General features: G+C 39.7%; 1 protein-coding gene across 3 annotated transcripts; it reads left to right on the top strand.

Annotated features, from left to right (window-relative positions):
• Positions 1-287: 287 nt before the first annotated feature.
• On the top strand, positions 288-17,763 carry hyou1 (hypoxia up-regulated 1). Of its 3 annotated transcripts, none has more exons than XM_026328857.1 (25): positions 288-484; positions 1,448-1,523; positions 1,791-1,884; positions 2,092-2,170; positions 2,336-2,490; positions 3,546-3,622; positions 3,728-3,909; positions 4,404-4,519; positions 8,478-8,664; positions 8,845-8,979; positions 9,689-9,771; positions 9,896-10,028; positions 10,267-10,451; positions 10,736-10,874; positions 11,207-11,264; positions 12,671-12,747; positions 12,958-13,116; positions 13,253-13,416; positions 13,505-13,592; positions 14,021-14,277; positions 14,789-14,873; positions 15,288-15,549; positions 15,642-15,707; positions 15,799-15,912; positions 16,287-17,763. In XM_026328857.1, the coding sequence occupies exons 2-25, from the start codon at positions 1,466-1,468 to the stop codon at positions 16,334-16,336; spliced, it is 3,003 nt and encodes a 1,000-aa protein (XP_026184642.1). In that variant the 5' UTR covers positions 288-484; positions 1,448-1,465; the 3' UTR covers positions 16,337-17,763. The 3 variants fall into 3 exon arrangements, with proteins under 3 accessions (XP_026184642.1, XP_026184641.1, XP_026184643.1); XM_026328856.1 differs by having other exon boundaries at positions 13,250-13,416; XM_026328858.1 differs by lacking the exon at positions 15,642-15,707 and having other exon boundaries at positions 13,250-13,416.
• The last annotated feature ends 861 nt before the right edge of the window (positions 17,764-18,624 follow it).

Below are 18,624 nucleotides of genomic sequence, written 5' to 3'. Positions count from 1 at the left end.
AATAACTGCCTAATGTGTGTGTGTATGTGTTTATCTGTCGGCAATAAAGTTTCAATTTGAGAACACTATTCGCGGCAAGTTGGGCTTATAAATGCATTATATAGTTACTGTCACCCGTGCTTATATATACTCTATTTTTTTTTTCGCGACCTGCCGAAGTAACTTCGAGTCGGTAACAACACGTGCTAGCCCACTACTAGTTTTGTTGTGAAAAGCGAACCGGAAACAGTAGGTGCAGTCGTACTCAACTTGATGCGAGTCCCTCTCCCTAAAGCGGCTTCAGCGGGTCCAATGAGGTGACGCCGCGTTCCGGGCCTGAATGCTGCGAGCAAGCCGGTGATAAGGGGAACCAAAAACTACCAAGCGTCACGACAACGAAGCTCCAAATACCGGGAAATCGTGGAAAGCTCATCTCAGAACCGCTCAGAGACCAGGTTCTGTTGATAGCCCCTTCATACTTGGATTTGTGGCCGCCTGGGAAAAGGTAAGTTGACACCACACGATAGTGCACCTATCATGCTTCATTGATGGTTGTCAGACAGTGCTGCTAGCTCACAGTAACATTAGCTGTCAACTTGTGTTGGTGCTATTTCGTCCAGTTTAACAGTGCTAGCTTTTCTAGCGAGATAGGTCTACAGATGGTACACATCCAGGTGTGTTTGCAATGAACAGGTAGTGGTATGACAGTGAATAGTGATTGTATATGTTGCTGTGTAATGCAAATCAGCAACGTGTGCTATGATTAGCTAGTTCACCCAGAAGCTAAAAGATTTGGGCTTAGTTTGAATTGTGTGCCTGTCAGGCGATTATACGTCTGTTGTTCTTTTCCTTAAATACAACTAAAGTTCACTTTTTAGGTAGCTACTTTATCTGGATTTTAAGATCAGGCCACACTATACATTTGGACCTCTAAAATGTAACTAAACGCATACCATTAGTTTTTGAATACAGAGTGTTTTCTTTTAAATATTACAGCTTTAGCAAAGACCAAAACTTGACAGTGGTATTAAACAAACTGTCTACATCCATGAGATTGTGATGGGGTTCATTAGGTGCTGGGCATGTCCACGGCTAAAGACCATGGCAGTACTTGTTCGTGGTACATCAAACTGCTTTAAATTGATCACAGCCACATTAGCACTAAAGAACCACCAGGAAATATAAGTGGTGAATGGACATCAAGACTGACTATGATGTAACTATCCCGCTGACGAATTCAAGCTTGGTTGTAGATGCAAAAAAAGCATGTTTGACTTTTCGGGTGGGAGATCATCTTGCTCGGCATGGGAGCTGCACCTGCAGATTAAAAAGTATTTGCTGTTGATAATATTGTGTGATGAAGGTCCAATGTGACTGCTAAATACAAAGTTCAATCTTTAGGAGAGGTAAGGAAGTGTGAAAAGTGTTTTTGTTTTCCTAAAAATGTTTAATTTGCTAATCTGTACAGCTCAACAAGGGAGTGAAGATGCTGGCGCCCATCGCTCTCTTTTGCCTTATTCTGACAGTGTTGCCTTCTCACACAGGTAATATGATCCATCAACTCATCCAGGCACACTTTGCTACTTTGAAGTAGTGATTGTAGTGGTAAGCAGTGTTGTTAATCAAGAGTGATTGGCAGGCTTAGCTCCAGCATAGTTTACAACACTGCCATACTTGTGAATATATGTACAGATATTATTCATCAGTGCTTTAAATGATTAATAAGCTCTATGGGTAATGTAACTCTGCTGTACCTTAGGTTTTAAGTGTCTGCTACACAAGACTAATGTAGTACGTGTCTTTGCTTGCAGTGACTGTAGCTGTCATGTCAGTTGACCTGGGTAGTGAGTGGATGAAAATGGCAATCGTAAAACCCGGTGTGCCAATGGAGATTGTTCTAAACAAGTGAGTATAACTGTGGGTTTGTTTTCACCAAGGTACTGTGTGTGCATGCACTTTGGATGTTAGAAGAAATGTAATGGGGAAATTCCAACATCAGGTTTTGTTTCTTCTAAGAGCATGCTTAATTGAAGACAATCCAGGTACAAAAGCAAGCAACATTAATACAGCATGCAGTTACATTTCATAGTTAAGACGTTTCTTCTTCTTCAGGGAGTCGAGGAGGAAAACGCCTGCCATTGTATGTCTCAAGGAAAATGAAAGACTTTTTGGGGACAGTGCACTAGGAGTGGTATGATCTCTTAGATTGCATAAATTCAGTTTGATAAAATATGAGATTATTGTGAAGAATGTATCAGTTTCATAGCCAATGCATAGTTGGAATGTTCACATTAATCTGAAAATATCACAGATATTTTTATGTGCTATTAATGCTCACTTACTCTGTACATTTCAGTCTGTGAAAAATCCCAAAACAGTTTATAGACACCTCCAAATCCTTCTTGGCAAAAAGCATGATAACCTCCAGGTGGCGCTCTATCAAAAACGTTTCCTTGAGCACCAGTTGCAGAAGGACCCAATGAGAGGAACAGTTTACTTTAAAAATTCAGAGTGAGTTTCTTGGTTTGTCTCCTGCTACACATTTCATTTTCCCACCATGCATCAGATATACATTAATTTGTGTGCATTCATGTGTAAAATTATCTTTGTCTGAGATTCACAGGGATGGTTGTTATTTTGTCTTTACATCATGCAAAGAGTAATATGCTACATCAGGCTGTGTTGCTGTACAGAAGTGATTCCCAAACTTTTTCTGTAGGGCCCTCTTTTAGATGAAGAATAGTTTGGTGCCATCACATTTTATATTCTGTAGCAAACACCCACGTGTACACATTTTTAGTTCCAAACTCCCCTGGGATATATTTGTAATTCATACACAACTGTAACATCTTATTGAACAAATAAAATACATGGTGCCTTCTTCATTTTCAAAAAGTCAGAAGCTAACGTAGTCTTTGTAGACATACAACACTGTGATTTCTCCTTATTACCCAGTGTTGTGCTGGTGAAGTCGAGGGCAATACATGACTTGTCATATTTTCTTGTCTTTGCTTTGGAAGCTGTGCTCTTAGTTGGTCTATCCTCTACTGTAACATTATGTTTAGCTAGGAGCCGTCTCACAAACCTGTCTCTACACACCACTAGTTGGAACGTTGAAGTGACGTAAGCTGAGTGATGGTTGCTAATTTTTTCTCTTCTTTCGTGGTTAGGTGTCTTGATCACTCAAGGTCTCTCTGAATTTTTTCTGTTGCGTAGGCAGTCTGGACTCATTTCTGTTGAGTTTCTTTTCATATGAAAACTGTTGTTTACTATAAGTAACTGTTAAAATTGCCAGTTGCTGGTGCTGCCTTGGCTTCGTACAGAAGTATGCCTCACACTCCCCCTGCAATAGTCCCTTGCCCCTCACCTTTGGAACCACTGCCTCACAGTATAGGTTTTTAGGACCCCCCTCCCCCAATTACTCATCTTAAGGGATTTTTTTCAATCATGATGTATACTGTATGTATTTTGGGTGTACTATAGCAGTTGTCATGGAAACATCAATGCCACAGTTCCATCTGCAAAAATTATCATCATTGGCATTCTGCTTTTTTTTTTTCTGCCAGAGAAATGCAGTACACACCAGAGGAGCTCCTTGGGATGGTGCTAAATTATTCTCGTGGACTGGCTCAGGACTTTGCAGGTTATTTGGCTTGAGAAAGAAAATGCATTATTGTATATCATTTTTAAATATGTCTTGTGTATTAATTTAGTTTTTGTTTTTCTTCCTAATTTCTTCAACTCACAGAACAACCAATCAAAGATGCAGTAATAACCGTCCCAGCTTTTTTCAATCAGGCTGAGCGCAGGGCTGTCTTGCAGGCTGCACAGATGGCGGGTCTAAAGGTCCTTCAGCTCATCAATGACAACACAGCTGTGGCTTTGAACTATGGGGTCTTCAGAAGGAAAGATATTGATAACACAGCTAAGGTGCACATTCATTATGTATTTGTCTAAGAATCAGATTGATGATATTCTTCACATATCTTACAGTCAACAAAACCCTAAAACTAACCTAAATGCTGACATTAAGTCTAATAACAAGTTGTGTTCATGCATATCCAAATCCTGATTTATCTCATATCTTAGCGCTACAGAGCTTCATTAAAAATACATCAGTGAGGCACACTGTTGCACTGGGTGACATGGCTGGTTGTTACCAGATTTAACTTCAGTAGGAATCAGTGGGCATGGAGCTGGGGCCACCATTTAGACTAGGAAAGTCACAGGTTACATGTCGTTGGTTATTTTAAATTATTATTTATTGACAATAAAAATGTAAGTACATGGATTCATCTCACCTTTGTCCTTGAATCCATTCATGTATTGGAAGAATATGTGATGTGACTTGGATTCTCAATATTGTTGAAAGCAGCTTTACATAACTACAAAATTGTTGAGCGCCTGATCTTGTTCTCTTTCAGAATGTGATGTTTTATGATATGGGCTCGGGCAGTACTACTGCCACCATTGTCACTTATCAGACTGTCAAAACCAAGGAGTCTGGGACCCAGCCACAGTTACAGATTCGAGGTGTTGGGTGAGTCCACTGATCCATGAAGTGGCATTGCCACTGAAAATGCTCCTGCAAAGCAGTAATTCTGTCTAATGATACAGCCTCCAGGGCCTGTTTTCTCAGAAAGCTTTGGAAATAAGTAAAAACCTGTAATGGAAACATAAAATATGCAAGAAGTGTACACCTTGTATATTGTAAACTACGGGGTTGTGGAGTCTTAATAATGAATAGCTATTTATGCAGGTGGACTGTATAGGTGTTGGTGGGAGGGGTGGATATTCAGCCTAGAGTGTTGGTCAGAGCACCAGGTTGCCCAGATAAATCATATTTGTTTTACTTTCTTGCCTTATTAAACCCCATCGTATGACAACTGGAAACTGACAGTTGAGTTCGCAATTGTGTGTGGTTTACAAGTACAAGCAAATACGTCCATCCAATCATCTACTAACTGGTGTCAGTTATCCTGATGTATGTTAAAGTTACCTTAGTAGCATTAGCTCGTTAGCAGGGCAGCTACCTGGTTATCTACTAACATTACCTGCAAACCCACTGACAGGTACTGCTCTGTAAACTAACAGCACTGTTACTGTTATATCTGCATGTAACTTCATATATGAACTTCAACAATGTGTTTGCTGTGTGTACACTTTTCTGCAGACAGCACAGCTGTATCTGAAACGTTAATCTTGATTATTTAACCTACTACAGTCCAAAGCCCGGGTCACACTACAGGATTTTTATCCCCTCCTGAGAATCGAAGCAAAAATCTTGTTCAGCACCTCGATCGGTCACGATGTTCGGCACAGAGTATCTCGTAATGTGAGGTGTTGACAGATCGAATCTTGGACCTACCGATCTGCTCGCACAAAATCAGGGCTGCCCCGATTAATATCAAACATGTTTGATATTTAGGATTTTAAAACGGAATGACGGCTATGATTACGTCAGTACTTTCACAATAGTCAATAAGAAACAAGTCTACGAGGAGACGGAAGTAACGAACATTTTGAAATGGCGACCGCGAAACCTGTAGTACATACCTGTTGGACTTCAGAGATGGAGGAGCAGCTTGTTGAGATGTGGCAACAACATGACTGTCTATTTAATGTTTCATCAAAACATGAGTAAATGAGAGGGACTCAAGTAGAACGGTGAGGTTACAGGGAGTAGAGGTGAAGAAGACTGTGCTGTGACTGAATCGTCCCTAAGCCTCTATGCCCACACTTAAAACCCACTCTTCTCAAAAATATTGGAGTAGAAGCAGTCAGGTAAAGTCATTATTGTGCTCTTCATACAAAAATGACGACAAACACCCAAGTTCTTGCACCCCAGGCCAGCCTTGTTACTTTGTGTGGCTGTATTTGTACCCCTAATTTTGATATCTCAGCAGTTTACAGTTGGTACTTTAAAAGGGATCCCATTTCTTAATAAAGAGCACACCTGCCAAATCCCAGGCTTATCAATGATTTATGACTCCAAAAGACTTCACTAATTAAAATTTTTAATGAGTGTGGCCAGTTGAACCTGTAATAACAACCTTTTGCCTGTGCCAATATCCTTTCAAAATTTGCGAGCATCAACCAGTAGTTTGAGAGCATAATTTTTCTCTGTTCACGCTCAAAACTTTGCAGTCACACAAGGATCTGATTGTTCGTGCAGATTTCCTCTGCTTGTTTAAAGCTCTGTTTACACATGGAACTTGCAGCGGTACAACCCTGTCAAAAGTCCTCCATCAATAGAAACAGACTTCCGTTTGGACCAATGAAATTATCGCTGTTTAAGAAGGCATAAGTGTGTAGTGTCTTGTCTCCATGCTCAGAGGAGGACTTGGATCACCTTGAGAAGGAAATGGGTGCAGTCACAGGGCTTATCTAAATGGTCGGTTTCAGTGGCTTAGCACACCAGGCAAACATCTTCCTTCACGTTCTTAGTGTTGACCTCATGCAAGATCTGTAGATTATTTCCTTAACATATGTTACAGGCTTTCTTCATGTGGTCTTTCACATTGGCAGCAATGCTGGTTTGTCTTTATTCAGTACATGATTTGTGCCTTTTCGAATGACTGCTCTTCAGTGATACTCTATGGCCAGTAGCCTTTAGGTTGGCCTTTTATCTTGCTTGTTGACTTAACAGTCTATCTAATGAACCTTTGGAAGCCGTGGAGGAGGCTATGTGTGGTACTAACTTTCTGACATGTTGTTTCTGTGTGGCCTTCTCTCTTTGTCATCTTGCTCCAACTTGGCTGTCACTAGGTCTGCAACAGCTAAAGGGATGGCTTCATCTAGTTTTAGATGGTCCATTAGTATTTAAAAGCCTAAATAATTGACCAATCTGGTTGCAACAGATTGTCAAGAGCAATCTAAAAAAATTTTCCTCAACCTTTCTTGATGAGGTTTGTTGATATTGTGCCCCTAGTCTTCCTCTTAAATTACCAGACATATGGCAGTGGGTAAGCAGAAATTTCAGCGTTGATTCTAGGCTGGCTGTAGGACTGACAAGAATGAGGCTCAGTGAAAAGCTGTTGCAACTGGCTTTGGTGCAAGAACGCTGCCGGTCCCAGACTTGTGTAGGAGCAGGTATTGGTAAGGCCATGTAGCAGGCCATGGTAGCTGACTGTGGGGTGAGAATAGGTTCAGAATCAGCAACACTGAAAACTAGGATTTGAATATTTGGAAATACATTTTGAATGTGAAAATTTTGGTTTCAAAACTGAAAGATAAAATTTGAATATCTGTAAAAAAGCTTCATTCTTTTCAGTGTTACAAATCAGTCTCAAGTTTTAAAACTTGCTTTGCAAACGTTCTTTGTTCAAGTGTTTCAACTGTCTGCAACTTTTTTTTTTTTTTGCTCCACCAGTCATATAGCTTCTATTAATATAAGCCAATCAGCTAACAGGGATAGTCTACACGGTTTGATTAGTCCCACTGGACGTCAATAGAGATGGATACCATAAGGAGGATGCCTTGGTTCCAGCGCAACTGCTCCACCTAGCATTGAATAAGCTAGGTGGCTAACTGACTTAGCTAGCTAAATGTTGCTCTCAGCATGTTAAAAGCACATTTCTCCATCCACTGTGCTAAAAATCAATAGCCCAGTTAACCTTTCTGCACATACTGTACCTGTTAGCATACTGTATCTCACAGTTTGATTAGTCCCACTGGACATCAATACAGATGGATACTGTAAAGGCAATGCCTTATTGAGCACTAATGGAGGCACAGTACACTAATGGTAACAAAAACTGGTAGCGCCAGTTGTCATAGCAATTGTTTGTTACATCTTTGGCACACCTCATACTATAGTTAAATTCAGTTAAGTTTTAAAACGTGAGATTGATTTGTCACACTGAAAAGAATAAAGCCACATTTTTCAGGCATTTAAATCTTACTAATAGTTTAAAGTTTTAAAATCATTTTGTGTTTTATTAAAAAACAAAAAGGACAGTCAAGTTTATATGCCGAGGACAATAAGATCTCTTAATTTTTTTTATGATTGTGTGGTGGTTGTGGACTGGTGACATTAGCCATTTTTATGCAGTATTATGCTCTGTATCACACCAGCTGACAGAAGGAAACAATTGTTTTGGGCATGGTAAACATCCACCAGGAAGTAGTGTGGTAATATAAACACAATTGCACATCTTCTGACAGCATAAAAGTGACTGAGTGACAACAGTAAGTCACAGATTTTAATGACAGCAAGATGAGGTGGCTTGAAATTTTTTTTTTTTTTCTTTGTGTTGATGAGTGGGAGCCTTGATGTCCCATCCTACCTGAGCTATTAAAGTTTTCTGGTAATATTCACGTTTTAGTGATGCTTCATGTGGGTGTATGATTTTCCTGAAGTATATTTCAGTAGACCAAATGTATATTATACCCTTTGATTGTTAGCTGATAAACAGAAAAGCCAAACAGAACCACAGTCTTATTCTTCAGAAATGCTTCATAAACATTAACAGATTAGTCACTTATTGTGGTTATAGGTTTGATCGTGGGTTGGGGGGCTTTGAAATGGACCTGCGACTCCGGGACCACCTGGCCAAACTGTTCAATGAGCAGAAGAAGAGCAAGAAAGATGTAAGGGAGAACCATCGGGCCATGGCCAAACTTCTCAAAGAGGCTCAGAGACTCAAAACAGTGCTCAGTGCAAATGTGGATTTCATGGCTCAGGTGAGTCCAGTGATCTTTAGTCATCTTGCAAAATTACATTTTACAGCAGTGTTATATGCCAGAACCATCTGCAGCGTCATAATAGCTGTGAATAAAATGCAGTTCAGTCCAATTGTAAATGAACTGTTCCTTATTGTGATAATCCGAACATTTGGATGAAGTCTCATTGCAATTTTCCAGGTGGAAGGTTTGATGGATGACATAGACTTCAAAGCCAAGGTAACCAGGGCAGAGTTTGAGAAGCTGTGTGCTGATCTTTTTGAGAGAGTGCCTGGCCCAGTGCAGGATGCGCTCACTGCTGCAGAAATGAAACTGGTCAGTTTCCCAGGTTTTTTTTTTTTTTTTTTCCCTACAAAAATCTGTTTACTTTGATTGTATTGTTAAAAATTAAAATTGCTTCTGCTTTGTCCTTATTGAAAAAGGTTTATATTTGTGCAAAAAATTTAAAATGTGCTTGGGCACAAGATGTCTTCTTCATTACTGTATATGTTCTTTGGAGGTCTCACGCTTAGTTTCATATGGGACCACAATTGGTTTCCAGATTAGATACGTCATAAATCCTGCTAGTACATTACGGTATTAAATTGTGATATAAGGTGGCCTCAGAGAAATTTTTCCCATTTCCATAAATGTGAAAACATGTCTGGTTTTCTTTGATAGTGCTTTTTTTGTTGGCTTTCCTTTGCTCAAAAACCTTTTGAAAAAATATGTAAACAGTGTTAAAAATAACAAAATTATGAAATATGTAACAATTGATTGGATATGAAAAGGGAATTAGTGGTAAATTGGGGTGTGATTAGCTCTGCTAATAAATGTCACATGGTTTCTCTGAAAACATCTATCAGGGCACTTAATCTGACAAAGTGAGAAGTGCCACAAAAGCAAAATTGATTTGGTAATACTAGACAAGATCATATGTCTTCCTAAGGTGTGGGCTGATACTACTGTGGGGGAAAATCATTTTTATTAGAATTAATGGGTGCTTATATTGTGTGAATTGAAGTTCCTACGTTTCTGCCAACAGGATGAAATTGAACAGGTGATTTTAGTAGGGGGCTCCACCCGTGTCCCCAAGGTTCAGGAGGTGCTTCTCAAAGCTGTGAGGAAGTAAGTGCTTCAACAGAAAAAAATTACAGTTTTGAAAGTTAAAGACCTACCTTCTTCCATAACTGGTCCCACATTATTTTGGCTTTTTCTATGTGTAGCTGTATTTGTGTATTTTTATTTGCAGAGAGGAGCTGGGGAAGAACATCAATGCAGATGAGGCAGCAGCCATGGGTGCAGTGTACCAGGCTGCTGCCCTTAGCAAGGCCTTCAAGGTCAAACCCTTCTTGGTTCGTGATGCAACTGTTTTCCCCATTCAGGTGAGTGCAGGTCATATCTGATGATAGATGTGTTGAAGGTTGCAGTCATCTGTGTTTCATACCAGTTATGGAGCTGAAGATGCCTGATCAAAATGGGTATGTGTTGTGTTTTTGAATTAGTATCCCTTGTTTAAGCTCTGTTGAAAAACTTTTGAGCACGTTGGCCTACAACAGTGCAGCAGTGAACAATATGGCTTCCTACTCTTTTAACATTAACCATGTTACTTATTTCCATCAGGTTGAGTTTACCCGTGAGACTGAGGAAGACGGGATAAAAACCCTTAAACAAAACAAACGTGTCCTCTTCCAGAGGATGGCACCCTACCCCCAGCGCAAGGTCATTACATTCAACCGCTACAACGATGACTTTGCTTTCGATATCAACTATGGTGACCTCAGCTTCTTGAGTCAGGAAGACATCAGGTGCTTGCTTTTGTGCTTTTTCCTTCCTGAAGCTCTTCAAAAGTGTTATTAATCATCTCAACCTTGTTCATGACATTTCTGAACTGACAGTAATAAAAGGTCAACTAGAAGAAACCAGACGAAAACTAAGATTATCACAATTGAGTGGACTTTTTTTTAGCTTTCAAAGACTAAATATGTTATTGCTTCCTAGTTGTTCCTTTAACCCATCACTGCATTTCCTCATTAAATATTTTTGAATGTAAGCCCTTATGGCCTCTCTCCTTATTGGTGGTCTGTTGCAGTGTGTTTGGCTCTCTGAACCTGACCACAGTCAAACTGTCTGGAGTGGGCAGCAGCTTTCAGAAGCATGCAGATGCAGAGTCTAAGGGCATCAAAGCCCATTTCAACATGGATGAAAGTGGACTGCTTCTTCTGGATCGGGTCAGTTAAACTGGGTTAAACTCCCTTCTGTTGCCTAAGACATATTAGTTTGCATTTGGACTGCATGTGTTCTGGTTGCTGTGGTGGTCAACAATCTTATTGTAATAAAGCCAAAAACTACTGACTCCAAGAAAATGTATTTAACTAATGTAGATTAATGAAAACAAAAAACAAACATTTCAGGGTTTGTGCACTCCTATCAAATAATAGCCTGCACAACGTCCTTAGGAGACATTTTATTTTAAAATTTGAAACGTTGTCATTGTTCAGAAGCTCCTCATTTGTGCCAATTAATCAAGTTAATTTCTCATTATTGTAATTTTCGTCCATAGGTGGAGTCTGTCTTTGAAACCATAGTGGAGGAGAAAGAAGAGGAATCCACATTAACCAGTAGGTTTTACAAGCGCACATCTGTAAGCTTAGCCATCCAGAACATATGATCAGTGTTGGAAGATTGGCACTGGATGCTCTGTTTTTTTTTGGAATTTTTGGAATTTTCTAGATTTGAATATTTGCTTTGCTCATATATCTGGTTTCCAGTGCATTGCAAACTGTGCACAGGTGGGATGGGAGGCCGATGGCTCGTTTAAATGAGGCAACAAAAAATGTTGTTAGTAGTCTTGTGGAAATTGGGTCTTTATACTTCATTCAATACAACACAAAGTCTAGATAAATAGTTGGATCAAATACTAATTATTGAATAACACTTAAACCTAAAATCAACAAGATTATCAGATGCTCCTGATGCAGATCAGATGCTCCTGATTCACACAATACGAAAAGGTGTATTTCAATGCCCTGGCTGAGGTAAGGACGTTCTCACCCAAGATTTGACGGTATGGCCCCATCCATCGTCCCTGTGATGCAGTGCATTTTTCCGGTCCCCTTAGCAGAAAAACACCCCCAAAGCATAATGTTTCCACCTCCATGATTGACGGTGGGGATGGTGTTCTTGGGGTCATAGGCAATATTCCTCCTCCTTCAAACATGGTAAGTTGAGTTGATGCCAAAGAGCTCGATTTCAGACTCATCTGAAATTGAGCTTTCACCCAGTTCTCCTCTGAATCATTCAGATGTTAATTGGCAAACTTCAGATGGGTGTGTACAACCCAATTTTTTAACAAGGGGACCTTGCAGGAACTGCTGGAGTTCAGTCCTTCACGGTGTAGTGTGTTACCAATTGTTTTCTTGTTGACTATGGTCCGCGCTGCCTTGAGATCATTGACAAGATCCTCCCGTGTAGTTCTGGGCTGATTTCTCACTATTCTTATGATCATTGAACCTACACGAGGTGAGATCTTACATGGAGCCCCAGACCGAGGGAGATTTACGGTTATTTTGTCACCTTCTCACCAATCGGCTTGGCGATGGTCTTGTAGCTCATTCCAGCCTTGTGTAGGTCTACAATCTTGTCCCTGACATCTTTAGACAGCTCTTTGGTCTTGGCCGTGGTGGAGAGTTTGGAATCTGATTGATTGATTGTTTCTGTGGACAGGTGCCTTTAACAGTGCTCCTAAACTCAGCTCATTACCTGTATAAAAGATACTTTGGGGCCAGAAATCTTGCTGATTGATAGGGGATCAAATACTTATTTAACTCATTAAATGTGGTGGTCAATTCAACTTTTTTGAAATGTGTTTTTCTGGATTTTATTTTGTTGTTATTCTGTCTCTCACTGTTCAAATAAACCTACCATTTAAATTATAAGCTGATTATTTCTTTGTCAGTGGGCAAACATGGTGGGATCAAATATTTTTTTCCCTAACTATCGGGGCCAACACTTTGCTGTCTTTCAGAACTGGGTAACACAATTTCCACCTTGTTTGGAGGAGGATCCTCAGAACCTGCCCCCAATGTGACTGAGCCTATCCAGGTAACTGCAGCATACTACAGTAAAGGCTATATGATACATTAGGGACACATTGCTATATTTTCTAAAACTGCTTTTGCGAAACATTTACAGTTAACTAATGAAGCAAAATATATTCCCACTAGCAGTAGGCAGTACATCTCACCCATGCTTACCCTAACATTACCCTAACAACATTAGCTAACATTGTTCCTTTTGATTTGTCATGTCCAGGACGAAGAGGAAGCGCCTCCAGAGTCTGGACAGGATGACAAAGATGAGTCCCAGAAGGACAAGGATACCAAGGAGATGCAGGATGATTCAGAGAAAAGTGCAGCTGAAGACGAAGGCCAGGAAAAGACAGAGGAGGCAGGCAGCAAGGCTGATACGAAGGTAAGAGCTATCTCATAGACTGACTGAGTGATTATTCTAAATTCTGCACAGCACTTTGGTGAAAATATATATTTAAGAGAAACTAGAATCTCCAGATTTGATCTTGAAAGTAACCATATCTCTGCTACTTAAGGAGGAAAAGGATGGGGAGAAATCAGAAAACATTGAGCCAGAGAAAGATGCAGAGAAGAAGGTAAAACCTCAGAAAAAGAGCAAGATTTCTGAGGACATCACAGTGGAATTAGTCATCAGAGACATCCTCGACCCCACATCTGATGAAATCACATCCTCTAAAAAGAAGTAAAGCAGCAATTTTCATTCCTTTTGTGTTGTTTAGTTGTCTGCTGTATTGGCTAAAATTAGTCTTTTATTGTTTTTTGTTTTTCAGGCTGCAAGATTTGACAGACAGAGACCTGGCCAAACATGAAAGGGAGAAGACCCTCAACAGCCTGGAAGCTTTTATCTTTGAGACACAGGTAAGTAATGGAATTTAGTTTTTACATTTTTATCTTCCTTGTCTTTAAGCAAGCCGTCTGGTAAGTCTTATAGGAATACGAGCTACCATTATTCCTAGCAAATGTTGCATTAATGTAAACATACAATCAGTGTTCTCACAAGGTAAGCTGCAAGAAAGAAAATAGGATGTAATGTTACAGTGATATGACACCATATCATGACACCACTGTTTTATTTTCCCCCCAAAGTTGGCAAAGTTGTTTACTTGATATGGAGGTTGAAGAGTTTAGTGAATATTGTAATGCAATTCTGCTTGTTGTTATACCTAGCCTATGTTCTTGTGACTTATACACAGGAACGTATATGTTTTTTTGGGGGTTTTTTTTCTAGTTGTGACTAATATTCTGGTGTGATTTATAATCCAGAAAATACGGTAATTTTTCTCCAGGACAAGCTGTACCAGGAGGATTACCAGCTGGTGGTGTCTGAGGAGGAGAAGGAGCAGATTTCTGCCAAGCTGAGTGAAGCATCAGAATGGATGGATGAGGATGGCTACACAGCCACCACCAAGCAGCTCAAAGAGAAGCTGTCTCAGCTAAAGAGCCTATGTAAAGATGTGTTTTTCAGGGTGGAGGAGCGGCGCAAGTGGCCAGATCGCTTGGCTGCTCTGGACAGCATGCTCAACACCTCCAGTTTCTTTCTGAAGTGAGTGTCAAAAGTAAGATGTTGACTCAGATTTATTCCACATGAAGCTTAAGTTTGGACGTTGTTGCAGTTATCAAGTAATTGGTTTAATCCCCACAGTGCAGCAGCTTAGAAATAACTGCTGTTTCTGAGACACAAGTTACTATTTTATATGCATTCTATAGTCAGAAACACAAAATTATATAAGTGAGAGCAGCTGCATTGAGAAATCGGCCATTTACACAGTGAATGGCAACAGGCAGACAAGTGAGGCTGATAGATTTAACAGACTAGTGCTCAGCATGTACCTACCCAGGCACCAGTGATTTTATCAATCAATGCCATGATCATGAAATAAAGATTTTCATCTAGCTGGTTGTCTTACCCTGAAACAGTGTTGTTGAAGGAAGACAAGGAGTAGTTCTCTGTGAGATGTAGGTGTTGTACAGGTGGACACAGTTCACCATGAACACAGGTCTCTCTACAAAAACATCTAGAGGTGTAGAGTAAAGGTATTGACTTTCTTTTTAAGGAGTGCCAAACTGATTCCAGAGGATGACCAGATCTTCACAGAAGTTGAACTGAATATGTTAGAGAAAGTCATCAATGAAACAACGGTAGGTGGTTAATTCATGTGTTGCAACGATGTACTGATAAATCTAACCACTACAATATATGACTGTCAACTCATTTATTAGTTTCCTTAAGGTTTTAGAGTCAAATTCCAAAATGAGGCATCATACATATCCCATAATATAAATAAATGGTGCTTTCCTTTAGACCCTCCTTGCCTGGTAAATACCACATATTCTGCAAACTCTGTGCCCCCATTTTATAATCCAGGATTTCTCTTAAGTTTGTAGCCAATAAGATCAAAATGTTATAATATTACTGACATTAGAGTTGTTTCCACACTTTAGAGAATGCCATTCAGAGCCACATAAGAGATTTGATTATTGTTTTCACAAACTCAGTTATATTGTTTGTATTGAATAAACTGACATTACTGTGTAACATCCTGTCTGCTCCAGACATGGAAGAATGAAACGGTATCAGAGCAGGAGAAGCGCACTCCAAAAGAGCGGCCTGTCCTGCTGTCCAAAGACATTGAGTCCAAGCTGGCTCTGTTGGATCGAGAGGTTAACTACTTGCTCAATAAGGCCAAGTTTGCTAAACCCAAGGCTAAAGCCAAAGCCAAGAACAGTACCAGCTCAGATAAGAGCAGCAAGGCTAACAACACAGCTGAAGAGAAAGTCGTCTCTCCCACAGAGGAGAGCACTGGCACAAAGAGTGGTAGGTCAAACACGTTGGCAGTTAGATATTTAGTGTAGTGAGGCTAACTTCTAATATTTTTTTTTTTTCTGTTTTTGTTTTTATTCAAACAGAAAACCCAGAGGAAGTGCAGCAAGTTGTTGTCCCGCCCACAGAGGAGAGCACTGGCACAGAGAGTGGTAGGTCAAACACGTTGGCAGTTAGATATTTAGTGTAGTGAGGCTAACTTCTAATATTTTTTTTTTTCTGTTTTTGTTTTAAATCAAACAGAAAACCCAGAGGAAGTGCAGCAAGTTGTTGTCCCGCCCACAGAGGAGAGCACTGACAGTGTTGTCCACACGGACACTGACAGCCAATCACCGCCCACAGAAGAAACAACTACAGGTCAGTCTATCTTACCAGTTGCTGACTACAGGCTCAGAAATCACAATAAATCAAAATGAATGAAATTCATTTGTACAGTATGTCTGTAATACTAACAAGGTGATTAAGAAAAATGCTTTTCTCAAAGGACATAAGTTCTTCTTTTATTCTTCCAATTAATCTTACAGTATTCCTGTAAGTATTCCTTTGAAATGTCAGTCACAAGTTCATAGCAGCAACTTTCTTTTTGTGCCCTAATAAAATGGTAGACATTGGCTTGCAGCTACATACTGGAGAGAGCACATACAGAGCATATGCTTCTTGTATTAATGAACAGAGTTGACGTAATCCCACACAGACTAAATTTCCCATCTCATTTCCCACATAATTTTCAGGTCCGATGGAGAAGACCCAACCTGAAAACCACATAGAGGATGAATTATAACAGCTGGAACTGAGAAGAAACTATATTTATTGATCTTGTATATTTCCCTCTTTTTTTTTTTTTTCTTTTTTTCTTTTGGGTTTTCTTTTGTTTTTCAGCCCCTGTTTATTGAACAGCGGCAAGCTGACTGGATCTCTTGTGCTGTTAATCTGTTCTGTGTTTTATGGATTAACAAAAATAATTCCTAAGACTGTTTTTGCTGTGACAGACACAGAGTACAGGCAAAATACCATTTCACATTTAGCAAATGATCTCACCAGTGCAGATACAGGACGTGTGACAAGCAGGACTCCTGCTGTAATCTGATTAGTCATTCTGCCACACTTCATTTTCTGCTTTGCTCTCTGCACTGCTTCCTCAGCCATGAGGAGGTTACTGTGAGGTTAGTATTTGTCCTAACATCTGCCTCTTCTTACCTTTCATGACCACTGAGTGAGTGCACTGCCTGGTGTTGGTGACAGTGAAGGTGGTTTATAGTCCATGAATATGTTTTATCTTTTGCTCCCACCCCAAATTGATGTTGATGTATAAAACTGAACAGATGTTTCTCATGCTTAAAGTTCATTGGTTTGCATCGAAGTCTGGTGAATCAGAACATCTCTTCATCACAACTGTTGATGGGGCAACACGGTCCAACATGGGACATCATACAGAATTGCTGACAGGGTTTTTAGAAGACAAAACTGAAATTTGGATGTGTAATCAAAGAATCATTTTCACTAAAAGATGCAAAAGAGGGGTGTTATTATACATGACCTGAAATGTTACTGTGCATCCAAATATACCTGCTTTATTGTTAGAACTACTGAAGGTGTGTCCTGTGGTGTAAGTCATGTGCATTTTTAGTATACCTATATGCTAGAAGTTGTTTACTGGTGAACAACTTATATTCCACATGTCCTGAAGTTCGTATTGATCACCAGCATTTTTTTTTTTTCTCCATAATTTTTGGCTGAATGATTACTTTGAAAAAGAAGCACATGCTTGGGCCAACACATAACAGTTAGTGTTGGTAATTCACTGCTCAAGTGTTCTTGCATGTGCAGACTGAAGACTAGTTCTAAAATGAAGTTGCCAAATAGTTATAATGCAAAATGGAAATGGTATCTTCACATATCTCCTTCCCATCTTTCTGATCCAACTGGATGAACCAGAATCACTCATGAAGTAGTTTGTTTACTGATGCCAGTACAACCTTGAGTGTTTACCTTGACATGCCCTGTGGTGCAGAGTCGTATCTTGTACATCAACTTTTCCCACCAGAACAGGAAGGGGTTCGGGGAATTGGAGTATGGTCAGTGTGTGTTTTTGTGGTTGCAGCACTCGATAATTCAAACAGGGAACTGAGAAAATGAAACAAAAAAAAGGAATGATGATGTAAGCAATGTCTTTCTAAACTGTTAATAAAAATATTTTTTTGTTTTTAATTCAGTTGCCTTTTTCTTATGAAGATCTTACTTTGGTCCACTGAAGCATTCAACTTGGGGTGAGATGTTTGCTTCCACTCACATCTATCGTGTCCAAGTGCCCTTGAAGAAGATACTTCTTACTCATGGTGCTGCTGCTGTTCAGACATACCTGAACATACTGTCAACATGCTGTTCATTTTCCTTCACAATTATTCTGTCGGATTTATCAACTGAAATACCTGCTCAAAGTAAAGAAACCGACATGTTGCTTTTGACTAGGCAGTTGTTGGCTGTCTGCGATTTGAATTGATAAAGACAATGTATGGATTTCATTTCTGCTGTTGAAATGTTGTTGAAATGTCTTTGCCACGTTTATTCTCACAGTTTTTATTGCCCATCTAGGATTTTTCACATTCCTGTGAATAATAGTAGTGAAAAATTACATCAAATTGAGGGCTACCAAAAGACCTCACCTGAAATAACAAGTCTTCATAAAGGTTGGTCAAATCTGAAGACAAATGAAGAGAGATGGTACTAAATAGGCCCTGTGATGGACTGGTGACCTGTCCAGGGTGTACCCCTGCCTTTCACCCAAAGAGAGCTGGGATAGGCTCCAGCAGATCCCTGTGACCCTGGTTAAGGAATAAGTGGGTATAGATGATGGATGGATGCTACTAAATGGTATTTTACATTGCATCAGTTAGACATGGAGAAAATTAGTTTAATACATTAATTCAAGCCAATGACTTTGCCATGAACAAACACTAGGTTAGTACTTCATGTTTTACACAGGCCTTACAGAGACCTTAAACCCCTTGAGTCTTTTCAAATCAAAAATGGCAAGCACTTAAGGTAACATATAGACAAAATATTGAAATT

Source organism: Mastacembelus armatus, chromosome 14 (genome assembly GCF_900324485.2).
Source record: "Mastacembelus armatus chromosome 14, fMasArm1.2, whole genome shotgun sequence".
Lineage (NCBI taxonomy): Eukaryota > Metazoa > Chordata > Actinopteri > Synbranchiformes > Mastacembelidae > Mastacembelus > Mastacembelus armatus.
This window is presented reverse-complemented; position numbering and strand designations above follow the sequence as displayed.